Genomic DNA, 19,397 nt, shown 5'->3' with positions numbered 1-19,397 from the left:
CAAGATACTTCTAAAAGCACAAAAAAACCTTTAACTCAAATTTAGAAATATCTGTTTCTCCTGAGACATTTCATTATTTTTAGGAATTACATGTTCCAGAGTCTTTTGGGGCATGCTGTTTAAAAAGTGGAACATTAACTTTTTTTTTTTCTTTTTTAAAATAAATGTTTTCTTATCATTAAGACTTTGAACAACTAGAATGGTAAGCAAGTTGAGGCAACAAAAAGTAGTTAAAGATCAAAAAATGGTACAATAATCCATTCTGAAAGTACACATGGATTATGTAATATATATTGGAAATTGTTTGTGAATTTTACTGAGCACTAGATCCTACCTATAACAACACTAACTTATCAAAGAACAATTTGAAATTCAACATGAGCATCAATGTTGTGAAGCTTTGGGGATTCCAGATAACACCACAGCATCAAAACTAATGATTTTCATTACTGCTGAATTTGTGTTCCAAATGCCCTGAGATGAGGTGGGCTTTAACCTTTTCCTACAGCGTGAAGGGCAACAATTTTTTAGGTTACAGCTTTAAACCAGGCAACAGGGACATGTAATCTCTGAGCTGATTGCTAAAGTGTACATAAAATGACTTCAATATCTTTGGACAATTAGTGGGTCAGAAATTTTCTACAAGAGGTATATTTGAATATCTTTAAGTATGCTCTAACAACAAACTTCTGTCTGTGCAAGCTTCATATTTAAAGCTGTGTTTGATGTTTGTTTTAGACTGGGACAAGAAATACATACAATCTCTTTTCTGTTTTAGCAGCTCTCATAACACAATTAACAAATCATTAACAATAAGCATTATTACTATAGAAAAAAAATTCTGAAGTTATCTCGCTGTGAATTTTTTCCATGTAAGCTGCAAAAGCATATTTTAAATGATCTTGCAAGCTACATAGAACATGCCACGTGCTCAGGAAAACAGAATAGGGGACATAAATAATGTCTCTGACATGAGCAATGTAATTAGAAAGTTACCTAAAACTAAAGCAAGAGTAACAGCAGAAAATATAAACTGGCTCACTTACTGCATTCTGTGCAGAAACACAGCACACACATATCTAAAATATCATCTTTATACTTGATGCAGAGAGGAAGAAAAGGGTGAAGCCTCTCTATTCTTGTCTTCATTAGGAAAAAAAGCTGTGTTCTTATTTCAAGTTAGATAATTCAATTTCAGTTAAAATTAGACAGCAAAAAGTCAAAGTTCAAGAGAATTAAAGCTCAAGATAAAGTTTAGACTATCCTATTGACTTTAAGAAAGGCCATGAAGTCATGTATAAACTACAAGGTGCCTTTTTTTTCCACAGATTTTTACTGTGTTTTAGCATAAATACACCTGGTTTGTTAACAAACATCCATGCATTTTAAGCCAGCCCTGACCTGTGTTGCAGACTTTTGCTCCTTTGCCACTTACTGCTGTGCAGGTGAGCCTGTGAGTTTAACAGAAGCAAAGTGTGTCAGTCCGCAAAGCAACAAGTAATTCTGTTGCTATCAAACCCAAAGGTTAACTTGACCTGACAGCACTCAATAGGGAGAACCCAAGATCTCCAATTTTAACAGACTTGGAACAAGCAATCATATCACCCATGCAGCTCCCTTGCCCCTCACTTCCAACGATTTAAATAGAGCTTTTTTTCCCAGTTATTTCAGCTCTAATTTCCACACCCAGGTCAGGCAGAATCACTTCATATTAAGAAAAATTCAATGGCAAATCAATGGCCAGCCACCCTCAGAAAGACTGCTCTGCTTTGTCTGCCTAGGCAAATTTCTTGCCTCTCTATCCCCTCATATTCTCTATTACATGCCTACTGCTTTCACCCTACATCCTCCAGCACTGCTCCGCTGTTATGTCCAAACACAGGTTTCTGCTCCGCGCACCCTCTGAACACATGTGCCTGTTGATGCAATTCCTTTCTGCTTTTCCAGTCCTGCTCCTCATTCTCTCTAGCCTGCAGATCCAATCACCTTCCCCCACCAACCCCACACAAGGCAAACCAGAAGCTCTGTTAGGCACTGAGTCCCTAAGGTGCATCCAGAGAAAATAAACAGTGAATCTCATAAAAACATTTGGTACAATCAACCTCAAACTTAAACCTTGACTCTGATTTATCTTCTGGTGGGATCCCACGGCTACCTAGCTCAATCTGCATGGATTCTCTCAGACTATTATTTCCACTACTGATAAGATATGGGAACACATCCTTTTCTTTTAAAAAATGAATTCTTGTAAGAAATGTGATATCTCTAAAACTTGTACAAAGTTACGCTGACAGATTAAAGAAAATGAATTTGTATAAAAACAAAACCCAGTTTTTATAGCTATGAAACTGTCTACATTAAATAATGCTATCTATATGCAGTTGCAGTTCCTAATTTATTTATATATTTTGCTCCAATTAAACTCTTACACAGTATCCACAGCAGTGACCATCAGCAGGCTGAGACCAACATTAGCCTAATGTCTTCCAAGTTTTCAATTACCATGGATACATGCTTTTGTGATATTTTCATTCTAAATTTCTGAAGCCAATAGCATGATCTAACTGAAAAGCTCTAACATTCCTTTCCTTATTTGAGTGTTCTAATGGATTTTACTCACCTATTTGTGACTATTTCCTTTTTCACAAGCTTCCACTGTGAAAATCCATGCCCCAGCGATGCTCAGTTCCCATGAAAAGACAACTTCATTCATAGTTGGGCATAAATGAACTAGGAATTCTTAGCAAGTCTGTAGAGTTTTGGAACCGTTTGGTGACCTCTCTTGAATTAAAACTCTGCAGGATATGTCACATCCTTTACCAAGCCATCCTTTTCTAGATTTCTGTCATGTTCACATTCACACACAGACAGTGAGTAGTATGAAAACACCAATTTAAACTGGTGCTCAACAAAAGGCAAAAAAGATTACATTACATAAAAAAAAATGGAGGCTCTACTCAGTGTATAATGCAGATTGCAACCCTAAATGATATAAAAAGAGAAACCTATAAACTGATATTCACCAAGCTATCCTACTAATCCTTAAGATGTTTTCCAGAATAATACACCTTTTCCAATTTCAAAAGCACAACACATGTTTAGTATAATCTCAATTTCTTTGCCTATAAACAGGATAATTTTACCTGGAACAGCTGATTTTCCTGTGCCAACATTTTTTTTTCTCTTGATTTTTTAAAAATAATTCCTGATGGGATTAGACATATTATCAAACTACAGCAGAATAACAATTCAGGATTGGTCAGATGATTCAATAACTGTCTGTGGCACACTTTTGGATTGCAGCAAATGCTAGGTAATATAACTCAGTTTACCTCTCTTTTACTGTGAACTAAATGAAGCTGAAAAATCCTGCACCTTTAGGGCAAGTAGTATACATATAAGCAGTAACTAGGGTATTGGGTGATGCATGATTTTTTATTAGACTACAGTAATTCAATCCTGTGCTTGAGACCTAGATGATTTAGGTATATTAACCCCATTGATTTTCAGAGCAGACAGTTTCCTACACCACCTCCCTCTCCTAGATGGTACAACTGTCTCTTCTGTTATATCTTCTATTTTTTTCATCTTCCTTTATGTGATTTTACATTGATTGTCTTTAGCTAGCAATACTTTCCCCAAAGGCCAAGCTCTTTGATCTATCTGATTATTTGAGCCAATGTTATTTAATTATATATGGATAATGGTATTAGAATCTGGCCAGAGAGCTTTAGAAAAGATTCCAGGAAATATTAGTGCTACATTGCTTGAAGAACAATTTATCTGTCCCTATATAAACTCTTATTTTTTCTTTTCTACTGCTGCTATAACACTAGATGTTTCTAGTAAATCTCCTAGGAAAAATTTATTCAAATGGAAGTGTGATTTTTCAACTCAGCATATCCCCTCAAAATGTCTATTACCATGATTAGCTTGATGATTTTCTTTTTGATGCTGACATGATAAGGTGAGGGAGATGATATTGGTTTTATATAGGAAAGGAAAGTAATTCTTATTTTACACCTGTTGCTTAGGAATCCGGGCTATTATGAAGTCAAATAAAGTTTACAAGAAAAAAAAACAACAGAGATTAAGTAATAAAAAACCTAAATGTAGGGAGTTTATATAATAAATACATAATATATAATAAAATATATAATCTATAAATAATAATATATAACAAAATAATGAGTTTTTATAACAGCCTGTTGCAGCTGCTGAAGGAAAAGCATTTTTTTTCCTAAGAAAGGTATAACAAATGGTGAACAGATACTAAGTAAAAATCAATCCTAATTAAGAATCAGCAGGTAGTAACATTTTAAACTATTAGTACTGAACACTTAAGATGCACTTCTGCAGGTAGATGAAAAAAATACAAAAAGAAATATGTCATTTACAAGCCATAGATGAGTAGAGTTGTGGATTCTCCTTTCTCTGAGGTCTTTGAAGAAGAGCTGATGTTCTTCAGGAAAACATGTTTTAGTCAAACACAGTTTATTGCAATTAATATTAATACCTGGATTAAACATAATGTCTATTAAATATAATGTCTTAGGATTGAACTAGATGGTCAAAATTTTTCTTTCTTATCAGAATCTTTACGAACTGAAAGGTCATATAAAACTACATATAACTGAAATCTCAGATGTATTGTGTTGAATATGTAAGAGTGAGAAGGAAGCAGCCAGCCTAAATTTTATAGTGTTAGAAATTAAAGAAAGTATCCCAGATACAAAGTGTAGGTCGCAGTGGACTTGAAATCTAAAAAGGAATATCAAAAGCCACCATTGTACCACCAGGATGGTATTTTGTTAAATAGAAGAATTTGTTCTCTTCCATAGTTTAAACAGAAAAAAAAGTCTTATTGAAGAACATGATCATTAAAGAAAATTATGTAAAAGGATTAGAATAAATCCTTAAGCAACAGTACATTTTAAATGATAAAATTTGACTAGCAATTATACCTCTCCCTCCTAATTTTTCCTTGGGTGCAACACCCAGTAGCATTTTCTCCTGGCCATTAGCACCTGGAAATAACCCGGTTTGATTGGTGTGGGAAGTCACAGAGGTTGGGAACCTCATTTCAGAGACACATTCCACCTCCATTCAAAGAAGCTCTTTTTTAGAGGTCTTGTGGCTTTAGCTGGATGACTAACATTCAGGTGAACATCAGAAACATAGTTTAAAGCTACAGATTCTTAAAATCCTCAGCACAGGGATACCTCATTCATGTAATATGATGGACCTCTGGAAAAAAGCTTCTGCTAATGTAGAATCAATATAATTCATAGGCTTTGTTCTGTTAAACTGACCATTGAATACACTAAGCTGTTTTACCAGTCAAATTTCTCCAGTGAAAAGAGCTTATTTACAATTGGACACCAAGTTGCTTGTCACTACAGCACATGAGGAGTGACATGGTCCCTATTCTAAGGCAGTGCTATAACATGTTCTCAGCCTTGCTCCTTTACAGTTTGACAACCAACATTATGTTTAGTGGTTTCAGTGGAGCAAGATCTATTCTCAGGTATTGTGGATCATAGCAGAACTGATTCATAAAATCCATCTGTAACTGACAGACTGATTTGCTCTTCCTTACTATTTGTTCTTACAATGGAATGTAATGGAGTATTGAAGTCACACCCAAGAGGAAGTACTGTTTTACTTGGGCAAATTATCCATTAATATAAACCCCTGAAATCTGAAGACATTAGTAGTTTGGATGGCTGTTGTGGTAACAAAAGACACTCCCTCCAGGAGTGCAGTATGGTCAGTGTTACTGCACTAGCATGGTATGCTCTACCAAACACCATACTTAGGCTGCTGTAGCCATTATGGTGGGCGTGCTGGGACACACAAAATGACCAGCACACCAAACTTAAAACAGATGTTTTAACTGCAACCTTCTGCTGTGCTGAGAGCCTATGGATTCAAATCCCAATACCATGAAATTGCACAAAAGGCCACAAACTTAAAAAAATAAAAAGTCACATTCTTTTATCTGCTTCCTTGATTTTCAGCCCTTTGGGTTCACCTTTTCAAGTTGGTCTCCTTAACTATGAGGGTGATAAACAGGGATTAGCTAATCTCAGTTCTATAGTAGTTGGTACTCCAGAAAAGCATCACATATTGTGACCTTTACAATAACATACTAAACACTGGCAAGATTTTCTCTTTTATAAACTGTGCTCTACCATTTAAAACCAGACTCAATCCATGAACATATTGAGTAACTAAAATATATTATGCTGACTTTTCTACTAAGGAAGATACAGACTTTGGAGTGTTGAAATAAAAGCAAAGAACTAAAAATATTTCTGAAAAATGGACTGCTACCTCTGCTTTTAAAAGAAACTAGTATTTGTGACTGCAGAAGTGTGACAGTTTCTACATGGGTAATTTTCTTAATAGAACCTGCAGAAATAGGGCAGAAAGAAACAATTCCAAACAGTGAAGAAACATCAGTCATATGATTTAACTTTTAAATAAATTCAATATGTGTGAAGTAAATGTAGTTGTTAGGTATTTCATGAACACAGTTCACTTTACACAGATGCTGGAGACAACAATGAAAAGATCAAACAAGTAAAACATTCAGTGGGCAATGGGGCAACTGCTTCGTGCGCTTAAAATTTTTTTACCAATTCCAAGGGGAAAACCTGAAATATTTTTCTCAGAAATTCCCTCATGCAGCTTGACAACAATTCACATAGGACATTAATCATAAATCATAAAAAAATATGAAGAAGACCACATGAAAGCTCACAAAAAATATGTAAACTATATTAAGCTTCTAAGCATTTCCTTAGAAATTACCTAAATGGTTAATTAAAAGACTTTAATCTTATTGAAAAATATAGTGTTGTTTCACCGTTGTGTTATAAGATAGTAAACCAAAATGCAAACTTTGTCTAATTGTAGCTGTAATGTGAGTCAGTCACACTCTAGAACAGGGGAGTTTTAACTCTTCATACCTTTTGAAAGAAAGCATAGCAGAGTGAAAATTATGTACAAAACTATTACTACAGCGTTTCCCAATGTGTGGATTGACTATTGGTGAAATAAATGATTTGTCACACTTTTTTTTTTTTTACAGTAGCACCACACTTTAGTCAAAAAAAGATGACAAGTCAGTTCTTAAGTGATTTCTACTTGTAAGTACTCAGAAGCCTATCACTCTGATGTTACAAGCCTTATTGTGAAATAGGAAGTAGGAAAGAAAAACAATCTCTCTGAAGGGATTCATTTAGGACAGACGAGAAGTGGAACAGTGACTATATTTGCCAGAAGCACAGATGCAGAATATCTTGACCCATCTATAAGCTGCCTACAGAGCTGTCCCCAGAATAGTAAGGAATTACATATGGCAAATGCTGCATATTTCAACCTATACTCATGAGGTTCCCATCATCTTACATGTGTTTTTTAAAAGGCCTTTATCCTGTATAATCTACTTGCTTTGTATTAGGTTTTCCTTCACAACAACATGTTTCAGAATGGAGCCTGTTCAGTACTTCTTTAAGTGCTTGTTTCTTGGATTTTGCCTTTAACTTTGATGGTACGTGGCACAATACTTAGGATCCCTTCCTGCAACCAGTGGTTTAAGTCAATATCATTCATTTTGGCAGCAGAAAAAGCAGGAATGCTCAGACGAGCAGCTTTCTTGTCTTAAATGTAAGGTATCTCCCAAATTCAGGAGTAGTAAGCAACATTTTGGGGCAATGATTTCTTAAAACTTTGGTTAGATCTACAAGCACCCATATTTTCATTCTATGATAAGCTGGCTAATGATGTGTACAATGACATCACATCTCTGCAAATGAAGAGAAGGAGTCATCAGAGCTAATACAAGTCAAATTTTCAGCGTGCCTCCATTATCATAATATTTATCTTCATCCACCTGAAGATACAGAAATATTTCCATGGAAATTATCACTTCTAAATTATTGTGGCTAATGCTTGTCCGATTTATGTCCAGGTGAATGTTCCTGTGCTTGGAAATAGCATCTTGTATGCAGACTAGCATCTGGCCTCCTTACAATGTTATGTAAGGAAGGCTACTGGAAAAATTTCTATCAATACAGTGGTCTTGCCAACTTCAGTTTGACAGTTTGAGTGAGAATCTTTATGAAATGTATTACTGCTTTCAACATAAACATTTTGTACTGTTTATTACTAGGTAATCCATAGTCCACAAACAACTTACTATGACCTCCCCTTCTTAGTATTACATGTATGAACAATGTCACCCTATCCAGTTTCATGTTTTGTTCATATTTGTTCACAGATGAGACCATCTGGTGCTCAGAGATGCATTCCCAGAGATATATTCAAACCACTTCCATGGTGTCTACTTGAATTTTAACATATTAGGGTCTGAAAGCACCCATATTTCTAAAATATGGTTCAAAACACTGCCATTTCCTTTCAAAATGCACAAGTCCTCTTAGATGTGAGGTCACCTAGACACAGATATTGATTTACATGACCTTTTGTGCACTTACAAAGACATGAAATGGTAATCATTATTATAATGAAAAGAACATGACAGAAAAAATAAAACAAACCTTTGCATTTAAAGCAACCTAATAAAATCTATAGCGTTTAATATTACGTCATCTGAGTCCAACAAATTTTGTTTAACATATATTATTTTCAATACAATAATATGCACACTTGAATGACTGTGTAAGTCATGAATGATGATACTAATTTTTACTGGGTTTGTACCATATCTTTAAATCTCTACATATTAAACATCTGAGATTCAAGGGCTTCACATCATTTAAGACAGTTTTGGGAAGATTTTGAGTCATTTACATTTGTGATAGACACTAATGGGCCAAGTCATCTCTTTAATCTACAGTATCGTGCAAAACAAATCACAGCTTTAGGGCTTCTAAACATGCTACTTTAAAAAACTGAAATTGCTGATAAAACACTTTGTAAACGAGAGAGAGAGAGATACATAGGAAGAGAAGCAATCTTAGTAACCATGATTAAATTTCTCTCTTGAAAGTGCAAACCATAGATAAAGTCTTCAGACAGGAGTGTCTGTGGGGAGAGTGGGGGAAGGGATGAGTATGGGTTTTTTTCTACAGGTAGGCAAAGGAGTACATTGCAGAAAATCACTTAAAATTACTGTTGCCAGTATGTTTCGAAAAGTATAATTTTATAGATATAATTAGTATCCAGGGTTCTCTGTCTTCCACTAGAAACTGGATGATCCACAAATAGAAAATTAAAATTAAAAGTTAAAGATCACTTATTTGTATAGCTCATCTCTCTATAGTTGTACCTTGCTACCTTAGGAGACAAAATACACAGATGTTTTTGGTCTCGTCCAGAAAAAAATGTATTACCATTGCCCCAAAAGCCTATACATACTTTCTCTGAACCAGCGCGTTGATCTGAACTCCTGTTGAAGACATCTTATTCAAATAGACCTGTGAGTGAGTCTGAGCATTTAGCAGTAAAGCACTGATAATTTTTCTGGTAATGTTACTTTCTTCAGTTAAGGTGTTCAATAATTTAAAAATGCAGAAGAAAAGTAAAAGAAAGGCAGGATCTGAAAACTGGAATGAAACAATTGCAGACAGAAAAGCACTATACTGGATAGTTACGGAAGAGTAAAAGTCATGCAATCAGATTATTACTAATAAAATAGAATGAAATTAGAGAGAGATTCTCCCAGATTTTCTCTCCAAAAGAGAGAAAACTTTACAAATATTATAGAAAAGTAATCAAGATCCATTATGCTTAGAAATATGGAAACTTTAGCAGCCCAGACATACCTACCTACAAATGAAGAACTTAGCTACTGCCCATGTATATTAAGGGGCATAAACTTTGAAGTAAATAGTGCAATAAAGCAGGTAATATCACTCACCAGCTGAAACATTTTTAAAGATTTTTTTTTTATGTGTTTTCTTAAATAGACTAATGTTAAAAGTTTTTCTCTCCACCTCTTAATGATTTTAGGGTATTGAAACAGTGAAAAATTTCTAAAACTAAACTAGTATTACATTATAATTGCATGGAGGAAGCGAAAGATTTATTTACAGGGGTATTTTAGAGAAAGTACACTCAAACATCACATCACAGAAGTTATCAAAGCACTAGCATATACAGGATACATCAAGTGAAAAATATTTTAACTTAATTTGAGAAGCCTTAATTATGTTCCCTCTCCAACCTCTTCCCCAAAGATAACACAAAGTGGGTTATTATCATTGTTTATCTTCTGTTTATGTTTTAGAGAACTTTAAAGGCTAAAGCAGTTAAACCTCTAGTTAGATGTGCTCTTTTCTCATAAATAATTTAATTCAGATCAACACTTTTATAAGCACTCCAAGTCAGGAGAACACTTCCATATGTATTTTTATCATGCTTAAGCATATACTGACTCATAAATTGGATAAGCCTAAAAGTTTTTTTTTAGCTACTAGATTTATTCAAACTATTCTACTTAAAGGAAACCCTTAGCCTCTACCCTATTTTGTCCCTTGAACTGATGTGCAGACATCTCTCCCTTTTATTGTCATATCTTTGCTCCCTTTGATAACACAGTTAAAAATGAAGAGCTTGTCAAGTCCAAATAAGATTTTATGCAAGTTATGTGTTTATTCTATGTTCTGAGAAATCAGACTAAAATCAAAGCAGTCTCTTTTTCTCCAATCCATGATTACAGAGTTGTGATACCTCAGTCCACGATTACAGAGCATAATACAGCTGAAGGCCCCATCTCAGATAGATCTCCCCACTGACTTTGAGGCAGTAGCATCATAAAAAGAATCTGACTCAATACTTCTCTTTGACTTTTCTCAGAGCACATAGATCAACCATCAGAGATGCTCTTGTCAGAGCCACAGTGAAACAATGCCCTGAATCTTATGCTTGAATTTACGTACGCTGTCAATCTCACTACTTTCAATATAGTTACGCATGTTCTGAGACATATTCATTCAACATTTTAATGGAAAAGGGAGCATTGAGAGGTGACTATAAACACACTATTTTCTTTAAATTCACTGCAGAGATTTAAATCCAGTATAAGAATGTCTTAAAAATACTCTATAAACCTTTCCCCAGAGCCACGAATTTAAAAACAGATAACAACTTCAGAAACAATTATTTTGGGGAAAATTGAGCCATTATTAAAGCTATTGGGGAGGAATATTGGTATGCTAGAGTCCAGTTTCTTACACAAAGAAACAGAAAAAAGGTAATACAAGGCTTTACTACAAGGCCACTATAAATGATGACCTTGTTCTTTCAGTTCTTTAAAGGTATAAGGATTAAATGGATCATTGAAATAAAACGTTTAGAGAATGGACCAGATGATAAGCTACAATCTCATAAATTCTATCTCAGTTATCAGTATAGCATATTCATATTGCACTTTTGTATTATTGTGGTATGAATTTTAATCTTATGTCATCAGTGTTTAAAATCTAGTGATTTTCAACTTGTGGTCCATGGGTATTCTAAGCATTTGTGAATGATAATAGAAAAAAAGTACATTATGAACAACACTATAGTAAATTCAGGGCACATCCCTACATTGGGAAAATTTTAGGCATCCACAGGGTGAAACAATGGTTTTCAACCATTCTTGAGATCAAAGGTCCCTTTTGAGTAACAGCAGGACTACCTGAATCAATTTAAATTAAAAAGGGAAAAAAAAAAGGTGATCTAAAGTTCAGATAAAATCTCAAACTATACAGCTATAATTGATTTTCTTTAAAATCATGAAAGTGATGATTATTTCCTTTTCTATATTATATATTCTGTGAAAGCCTTAAATGTCAAAAAGAAATCCCAAACAAACCCCAAGCATATCTTACCAATGATAAAAAGAATTTCCACTGCAATGTCACTGACAGTTGTGCTTCGAGTTGTAGACAGCTCATCATGGCCAATAAAGCAAACGTTATAAGGTACAGTCACAGCAACATAAAACGTTGCCAGTAAAATAAGCCAGTCCCAGCCAGCTTTAAAAGTGCTAAAATGCAACAGTATGAATTTGGATTTTTTTGCATCTGAAACTTTGTATTCTGGAAATGCTGGTTTATCTACAAAAACATTCTGAAAAAGAGAGAAAAAACTGAAATGAGACAAAACAATAATTTGATCATACAGACACATTTCTTTCAATACAGCCATTAGTTTTGGGGTTTTTTTTTAAAGCATAATGAAATATGACATCGTCATATTCGGGCAAGAACTAATGCTATTTTTTTTCTAATGTGGTCCTCACACTCACTTAGACAGATGGTTCTGTTGATGGAATAACTTTTGTGAATGTTGGGGCAGGAAGAGCATTAATAAGGAACATATTAAATAGAATGAGGAGGGAACTGAATCTGGCAAACTATTTCTTCCTCTGCTGGGTGAATTCTGACTAAAGAGCAATGTTTTTCTGCTGGACAGATAGGTTAAAGTTTTGTGTACATAGGACATAGTACTGCAAAAGGGAATAAATGCATAGAAAGGAACAGATGGTGCTGAAGACAAAACATCCTTCGTGGACACATTTTAGAGCTGTGAGAAGGTTGTTTCATACTAACTCTAGCCTGGTTCTAGAATACCTCTCAGTACTTAGAGCACCTCTCCTGGTTTAGTTTTATCTGAGGGAATCCAGTTAATGTGCCTGAGACTGCTACGAACCAAAGTACAATTAGTGGGAATAACTTTTTGATTCTCTTTAAAATTGCACTCTTAATCTAAACCAAAATACTAACATAGACCTACCATAATACAGCTCCAGAACTACCTACCTTCACTGTTAGACTATACTTAGCTTTGTCATGTGTCTCAAGTCTTTGTCATCTAACCAGCAAAGGTCTTTGTAATAAAGACTTCAGTCTTAAGCATGTTTTATAAATTCTTAGCTTTCATCTTTCAGTTTTAACAAAAACATCTACCCTCCTGAAAAGCAGCATGTGGTACATGAACTGTCTTACATTATTTACTAAAAAAATTCTTGCTCACTGTCATTGTGCTCCTTGTTAATGCTGTTCCAATAATGAAGAACCTCACAAAATAATACTGTGTGTTCAGAAAGCTAAGATTACTATGAATATAAAGACAACAACTGCATGACCGCAGACTTAATTATATTTGCCTTGCCTGTCACAGCCTTTCTCTTTGAAATACTGATGTCCTTGCCTTCTCCATTCTTGATTCTCATTCATGAATCTTAGGAGCTGAACTCTCATTGTTGTTATCATCAGCCCATTTTTAATTGCAGAGAAGAAAATGTTCCTCTTATGACTTCCAATTCATAGCTCTAAAAGTCTAGGCACTAAAGGTAGTAAATTAGTCTGACAACAAATGTTTTAAACCAGTATAAATTCATCTGCACTAGGATTTTGACAGTACAGCAAAGTCACCAAAAGCTATTTAAAACTCATATTCCTGAAAAATATTACTATACTATGAAAATATCACCAGAAGATGTGGTCATATTTTGCAGATTTTTAAAAAAAAATTTATACTTTTTAAACATTTAACATTTAAAAAATTTGTTAGCTTTTTAAACTTTTTCAAACATTTAACATGTTTTAACATTTAACATTTACATACAGTGGAAGTGACTGTATGTCCTTTGAGGCATATACCACCTGTGTATTTTCATGTTGTTAATCTATAACAAGATTTTTCTGCTTTTAATTTCTAATATAATAATATCTAGGGGAATGTATCTGCACTGCTACATTATTTTGGTAACCAATAAAAGGAACATGCCCAGTGGCAGATCATCTTTTCAAGGGTGTTCATGATCTATACCCTTTGGCTACTTTTTCCATTGTCTGTCTTCCATCCTCCCTTTAACCACAAAAAAAACCCAAACCAAAACTAAAATAAAGACCATTTTCTTCTTGTGGCCCTGTCAAAGATTTTAGATTTTTGATGCTAATGATCTACAAACAAGAAACTAAATACTGTTTTGAGATTTGAAGAAAAACTGTATCTTTTTGCCATCACTGTCTAATAACTATAGGCTCTCACTGTTGGAACAGGCTCTCAGATATTATTCTAACATTTTTATATGTACATACTGATTTCATATGCATTTATAGTTTTCTTCTGCATTAACTTTTCTCCTGAAACATAGTTCCATGGAACAGGAGAGTTATCCTTTCTCCTGAGCATATTTCTTTATAAGTCTTTCTGCTGCTATATTTTTGGGTTTGTCTATTGTTTGATTTGGTTTTTGCAACATTCACGGGGTGTTTATGAACCTACTGATTAAAACTGGAGAAATTCCCATGAAAAGTTGCCTAAATGAAGTGTGACCTTCCAGAGCTTACACAGCATAGAGATTTTCAGCTAGAGGTAATACCTTGAGTTTCTTCATTATTTTTTTGGCAAAGAGTAATTATTGAAATGAAATAATTGGGATTATAATATAAATTGGAATCTAAAATTAAGTTCTGAGCAATTTTATAATGTGGTTTTCCTGGGGTTAAATATCTGTTTACAGTATGGCTAAATACACTGTCTTGCTATATGAAGTGTAACAAATACCATAGTAGGCATGAACTGCATTTTACTCCTTTTGTTACCATAAAATTATGACTAGGATATTTCTCAGGTACTCACTGACCTTCTACAACACACTTTTGTTTTGTTTTTTTTTTTTAAAAAGACAGTACAAAGAGTAAATTTTTGAAAAAGAGAAGAATTACACCTACATTATTTAATTTTAATTTGTTCTTCTCTCTTCTTTGTAGATGTCCAGAGATATGATAAAGTACAGCTCTGCTCCGTCTTCTTGCTGACTCAAAATGTGACCCCGCTCTTCCTCTTCCTTTCCATTTTTCTGCAGAATAGAAGTGATAGTCCATTAAACATTGGGAAATGGCACTTTAACCTTTGTGAGCTGAACTACTGACATTTTAGACTTTGGTAGAAACAGGGCTAGATGTAAACATTATACACGCCTTTCTTTAGTTTTGCTTAATCTTTTGCATTTAAGAAAACAAAATTGCTCTCCTGAAGGGCAAATAAAAATCACTATAAAGCTTTAACTGTCAAATGCCTTCACGCAACTCAGAAGCAATTAATTGCAACATATGATTTCATAGATCAGAAAAATGTACTCTCTACTGTTTCAGAAAATGAAATAGTGCCTACTGACCAGAGGTAAGCACGACCACTTAAGGTGTTCCTAGTCTCTCTTTTATTTCAGGGAAAGAAAAACAAAAATAAATTTCATGATGTACTTTTTAAAAACTATCTGACTTGTACTAGGCTTCCATTATGTCACAATATGCTAATTTGCAAGCTTGCTCATTAGTAATATCCAGTTCTTATATTCACATGTTTAGATTTCTTTTCCTACCACATGGTCACTGGCATAATCACTTGACACATTCTTTGGTGACATGAAATCCATTAAGAGTAAAGACTGAGCACTGTTTTGGAAAGGTCTGTGGTTTTTCCATCTATTCAGATGTCTGTAATTGTCAGCCATGGGATCAAATTTTGTTCTTGCTTATACAGCGGTAAATTCAAAGTACCTCCAGTGACTCTGATGGAATTACAGTGAATTGATGACAGAGTAAATGAAAGCAGACATTTTGTGACGTGTCAGGATTAAGAAAAAAAAGAATTATGGGAATAAAGGAAAAAGCTGTCTGTCAAACAGTTTAATTAAAGTCAATTCAATGCATACAAATTAAGGGGGGAAAAAAACCCAAAAACCAATTAGCAGAGCCAGAAATTAACAAGCAAAATAGCTACATCTTGACACCTGCCTAGAAAAGCAAGAAAGATTTGAATTACAGAAGACTGATGTATTTTTGGCTCTGCAACACAAAACCATACATAACAAAAAGTGTAGGAAGCTAAACTTTCCAAACTTTTCAGTGAAGAATGTTTCATGTAATTAATGAAAGAGCTCTATCCAGTTGAGGATTTTTTACATGTCAGTAAGGAGAAGAAGGGGGGGGGGGGGTGGGGTGTGAGAAAAAACCCACCAAAAACAGGAAGGAAAAAATGTTGCACTGCAAAACCAAATAGCTACTCGAAAGTTGGAGGAGGCAGATGAAGAAGCCCTATACTTCCCCATCTCCAACTTGGATGCCTGCAGGTGGTTTAAAGTGCTACAACACCTACAGGTGCCAGCTACAATGAAGAAAGATAAAACAAAAGGGACTATTTCAGAATATACTCAATTAAATGAACATTTTTTTAAAAAAAATTGTCTCTCAATCATTAAACCATTTAAAACTCAAACTAAATTTTGAAAGTGTTCTTAAATTTTGGGTGAGATTAAAGTTCTTATCTGTTTCTCGAGCAAAAATTAATTTAAGTCTATTGAATTGGGTCTCCACTGTAATATTGGACAGCTGTAGTAGCCTGTTTTTCTCATATGACTTTGAAATTCCCTTTAAAACTATTAACAGGACTCTCTTTCTTCCCTTTCTCGACCTAAACTGCCATTTTGGATTAGGCCATTCAGTTTACTGCCTCCCAAAGTAGTCAATAAAATATGCTTCATATCTGCTGTGAGGAAGGCTGAGAAAGTGGGCAAATACCTTTTCCAAGTTTCTGGCCAGCAATGCTTTCACGACTCTTTAACTAAAGTCTTCATTCTCACAATGTCTCATATCTAATACCTCTCCATGTCCTCAGCCTACAAAGCACAAGATAGTCCATCCTGGTAGGTGGTAGATATAACAGCCTAGGCAATGTGATGTGTTGTGAGACCCACAGTGAGCCATGTTGCAGAAGACAGGCATGGTGCCTTCAGGTAGAGTTTCTTTGAGTACTTTCAGCAGCCCCAACAACACAAGGCTCCTCCTGTGTGGAAGCGGAGCTCTCTACCTCTAGTCAAGCTTGAAGGCCTTCTCTTTACCCCTTCTAGATCTCCTGCATACTTTTAAGTAGCTCCTTTTTTGAGAATAGCATGTAACCTTCTAGATATGGATACACAATTGCCTGACCAATAGTGTAATAATGCCTTCAGTTCTTTTCTTAATAACTCCTAACCTCAGATTTGTCATTTTCTTATATGCTGAGCAGTGAGCTGAAAGCTGTCCATAACTCCATCTCTTTCCAGAAAGGCAATAATTACTATGGAGAGAGTCAATTCAGTTAAAGTTTCTTTTTTCCAATATATTTATTGAGTTTTCATTTTCTGTTCACTCTTTAAATAAAAACAAGTTCCTAGTAAGATTTTAAATTTTATGTGCCAGCAGTCTGATAATGTTTTGCTTTAGATGGATCCCATCTCTCCTACACAGGTTTAGCATTCCAGCCACTAAGGATTCTGTAGTCATTAACTTGCTCAGGCTGTGGGGTTTGATATGGTACTTAGAACCATACTAGTTGCATATTTGCACAGCAAGTGACTTCCATCACACGCTGATTCCAATATTTGCAAAGGATTAATGCCACTTCTATGCTAATATTGGAAGTCACTCAACTCCTAGAGACTGAAAAGCGTGGATAAAAAAGGAAAGCATGACATTCATTATGAAGTAATAGTATTTTTCTTTTTAAACAGAAATACTAAAGATTTTTTATTGTAGTTATTAGCAGTGAAAAAAATATGAGTGGCCTGTGCAGATAAGATGCCATCAGACAATGCCATCACTGGAGCATGTGAATAAATCAGTGAATTTGTGCATTGTCCTGTTTTCTGATTTTCACAGTACCTTTAGGAAAAGAGGCAATCCTGATCCTTAGTAAACTACGTTGTTCCCCAGGTGAACCTTTGTATGTGTGAGATCATTGTCTGTAACCTTCATTCCTTTCCTGTCATACTCTGTTTACAGATCACTATTCTGAAGGAGACAGTTTATTTTTTATAAACATCCAATTGTTTCTTTCTGGTTCTTAAAAAAAATGTAGGTACCCAACAGACTTGCTTTTGTCTTTCCATGGCTGATCTTAGCTAAAATTTACCCTGTGCTTAAAATCAAAAGGATTTATCATCTCCCCAAATACTGTGAAAATTCATTGTTCTAAAGAAATCTCAGATTTTGGGGTCTATTTCCTGGCACTTCTACACACCCCTTCCTGTGTGTGGATAATCCCCCACCCCAAAGAGCTCTTAAAAAGGATGCTTTGCAATTTAGTCTTAACCCCCATTTTCTCTGATCAGAAAAGTGATAATACATTTTTTAACTCTTCTTGCTGTTCTTCCATGTTGTATTTTCTTTCAAATGAGATTAGGTATAGCACCACAACCATCACACATGACAGTCTCAGAATTCTTTTCTAAGAAAAGAAACTACCAATGCCACCTCTTTGTCAATCCTTACATTAGTCTCATAACAGCTTAAGACTTCTTACAATCTTGTAAAGGAAGGCTGCAGTGAAAAAAAGCATAATCAGACACAAATGCCTTTGTAACAGTTGACTTTTCTGTTTGCGTTTTCATAAGAACATGAGGCACCATTCTTACACTTAGAGTTAATAGCAAGTGTAGGCATAACTCTTTTCTTGTCCCTTTGGAAAAAATAAAACCTACTCCTTAGGTATAAATAAGAAAAATAAACCCCCATAACTTCTGATAAGCTCTACTAGGTATATGCTGCCCTAGCAATGAAGAACTGTAAACTCAACTTTACTGACCAAAGTAAAATGAAATCTATGTCTGTTCTCCTTCAAAGCACATCAGAGTAGTCAGAGCATAGCGTCGGATATAGTCCAGAATACTTCATGGTTTATAATGTTCTCATTCCCTAGATAAAGTATGATACATTTAAATCCTTGAAATGTAAAATAATGTGTTTAATCATCAAATGGGACATAAGGCTTATACTGTTCTTTCAGTCATGAAGTTCAGGTGGCAACAAATAAAACATATCACAAGTCCTTCCTGAGGCAGAGCCAGAGGGGTGCTCAACTCACGGTCAAGGGAGCCCATTGCAGCCTTCCAGCTCCTGGGGATCTTCCTTCTCAGGACAGCTGAGAGTGTGACAGGAACTGGCTCATGGCCCAGGAACTCTTCCACAGGCACGGGCAAACTGCACCTGAATAGCACCCTGCTCTTGTTCTAGGTGTCCAGGCTCATGCTTGGCTGCAATTGCACAGGCATAGGAGCTTCCTTGGAAAGTAAATCCATCACATACAAACAGAACCACCATAATCTTCTTGTATAGTGGACTCAAGCTGTCTACACTGAGTAACTCTGATGTGCCTCAGAAGCATTATGCTCACTCCATAGCAGACAAGCTGTGGCACAAGAGAGACCATGAAATGCATCGCTTTACAAATACTGAAATAAGCTAACCTTCTTTGGCCAGAAAGGTTGTACATTATTGACAAAAAATGTCTCAGCCTTGGTATGTTTCTCAATTTTTCACTTCATTAATTTGTATCCTTTCAAAAGAACTACCTTCACTTTTTCCTCAAGTTATACATTATCACAAAGAAAT

The 19,397-nt window shown here is 35.0% G+C and overlaps 1 protein-coding gene across 2 annotated transcripts in view; it reads right to left on the bottom strand.

Annotated features, from left to right (window-relative positions):
- The window catches only part of KCNH8 (potassium voltage-gated channel subfamily H member 8), a 193,422-nt gene that overhangs the window by 85,265 nt on the left and 88,760 nt on the right, over positions 1 to 19,397 (bottom strand). For both annotated transcript variants that reach the window (XM_074838629.1, XM_074838637.1), the window contains exons 4-5: positions 14,700 to 14,827; positions 11,847 to 12,087 (exon numbers count right to left, since the gene is read on the bottom strand). In XM_074838629.1, the coding sequence (XP_074694730.1) occupies positions 11,847 to 12,087; positions 14,700 to 14,827 (369 nt within the window). The remainder of the gene's footprint in view (positions 1 to 11,846; positions 12,088 to 14,699; positions 14,828 to 19,397) is intronic.

This window comes from Strix aluco, chromosome 1 (genome assembly GCF_031877795.1).
Source record: "Strix aluco isolate bStrAlu1 chromosome 1, bStrAlu1.hap1, whole genome shotgun sequence".
Classification (NCBI taxonomy): Eukaryota; Metazoa; Chordata; class Aves; order Strigiformes; family Strigidae; genus Strix; species Strix aluco.
Note: the sequence above shows the minus strand (reverse complement) of the source record. Positions and strands in the feature narration are given on the sequence as shown.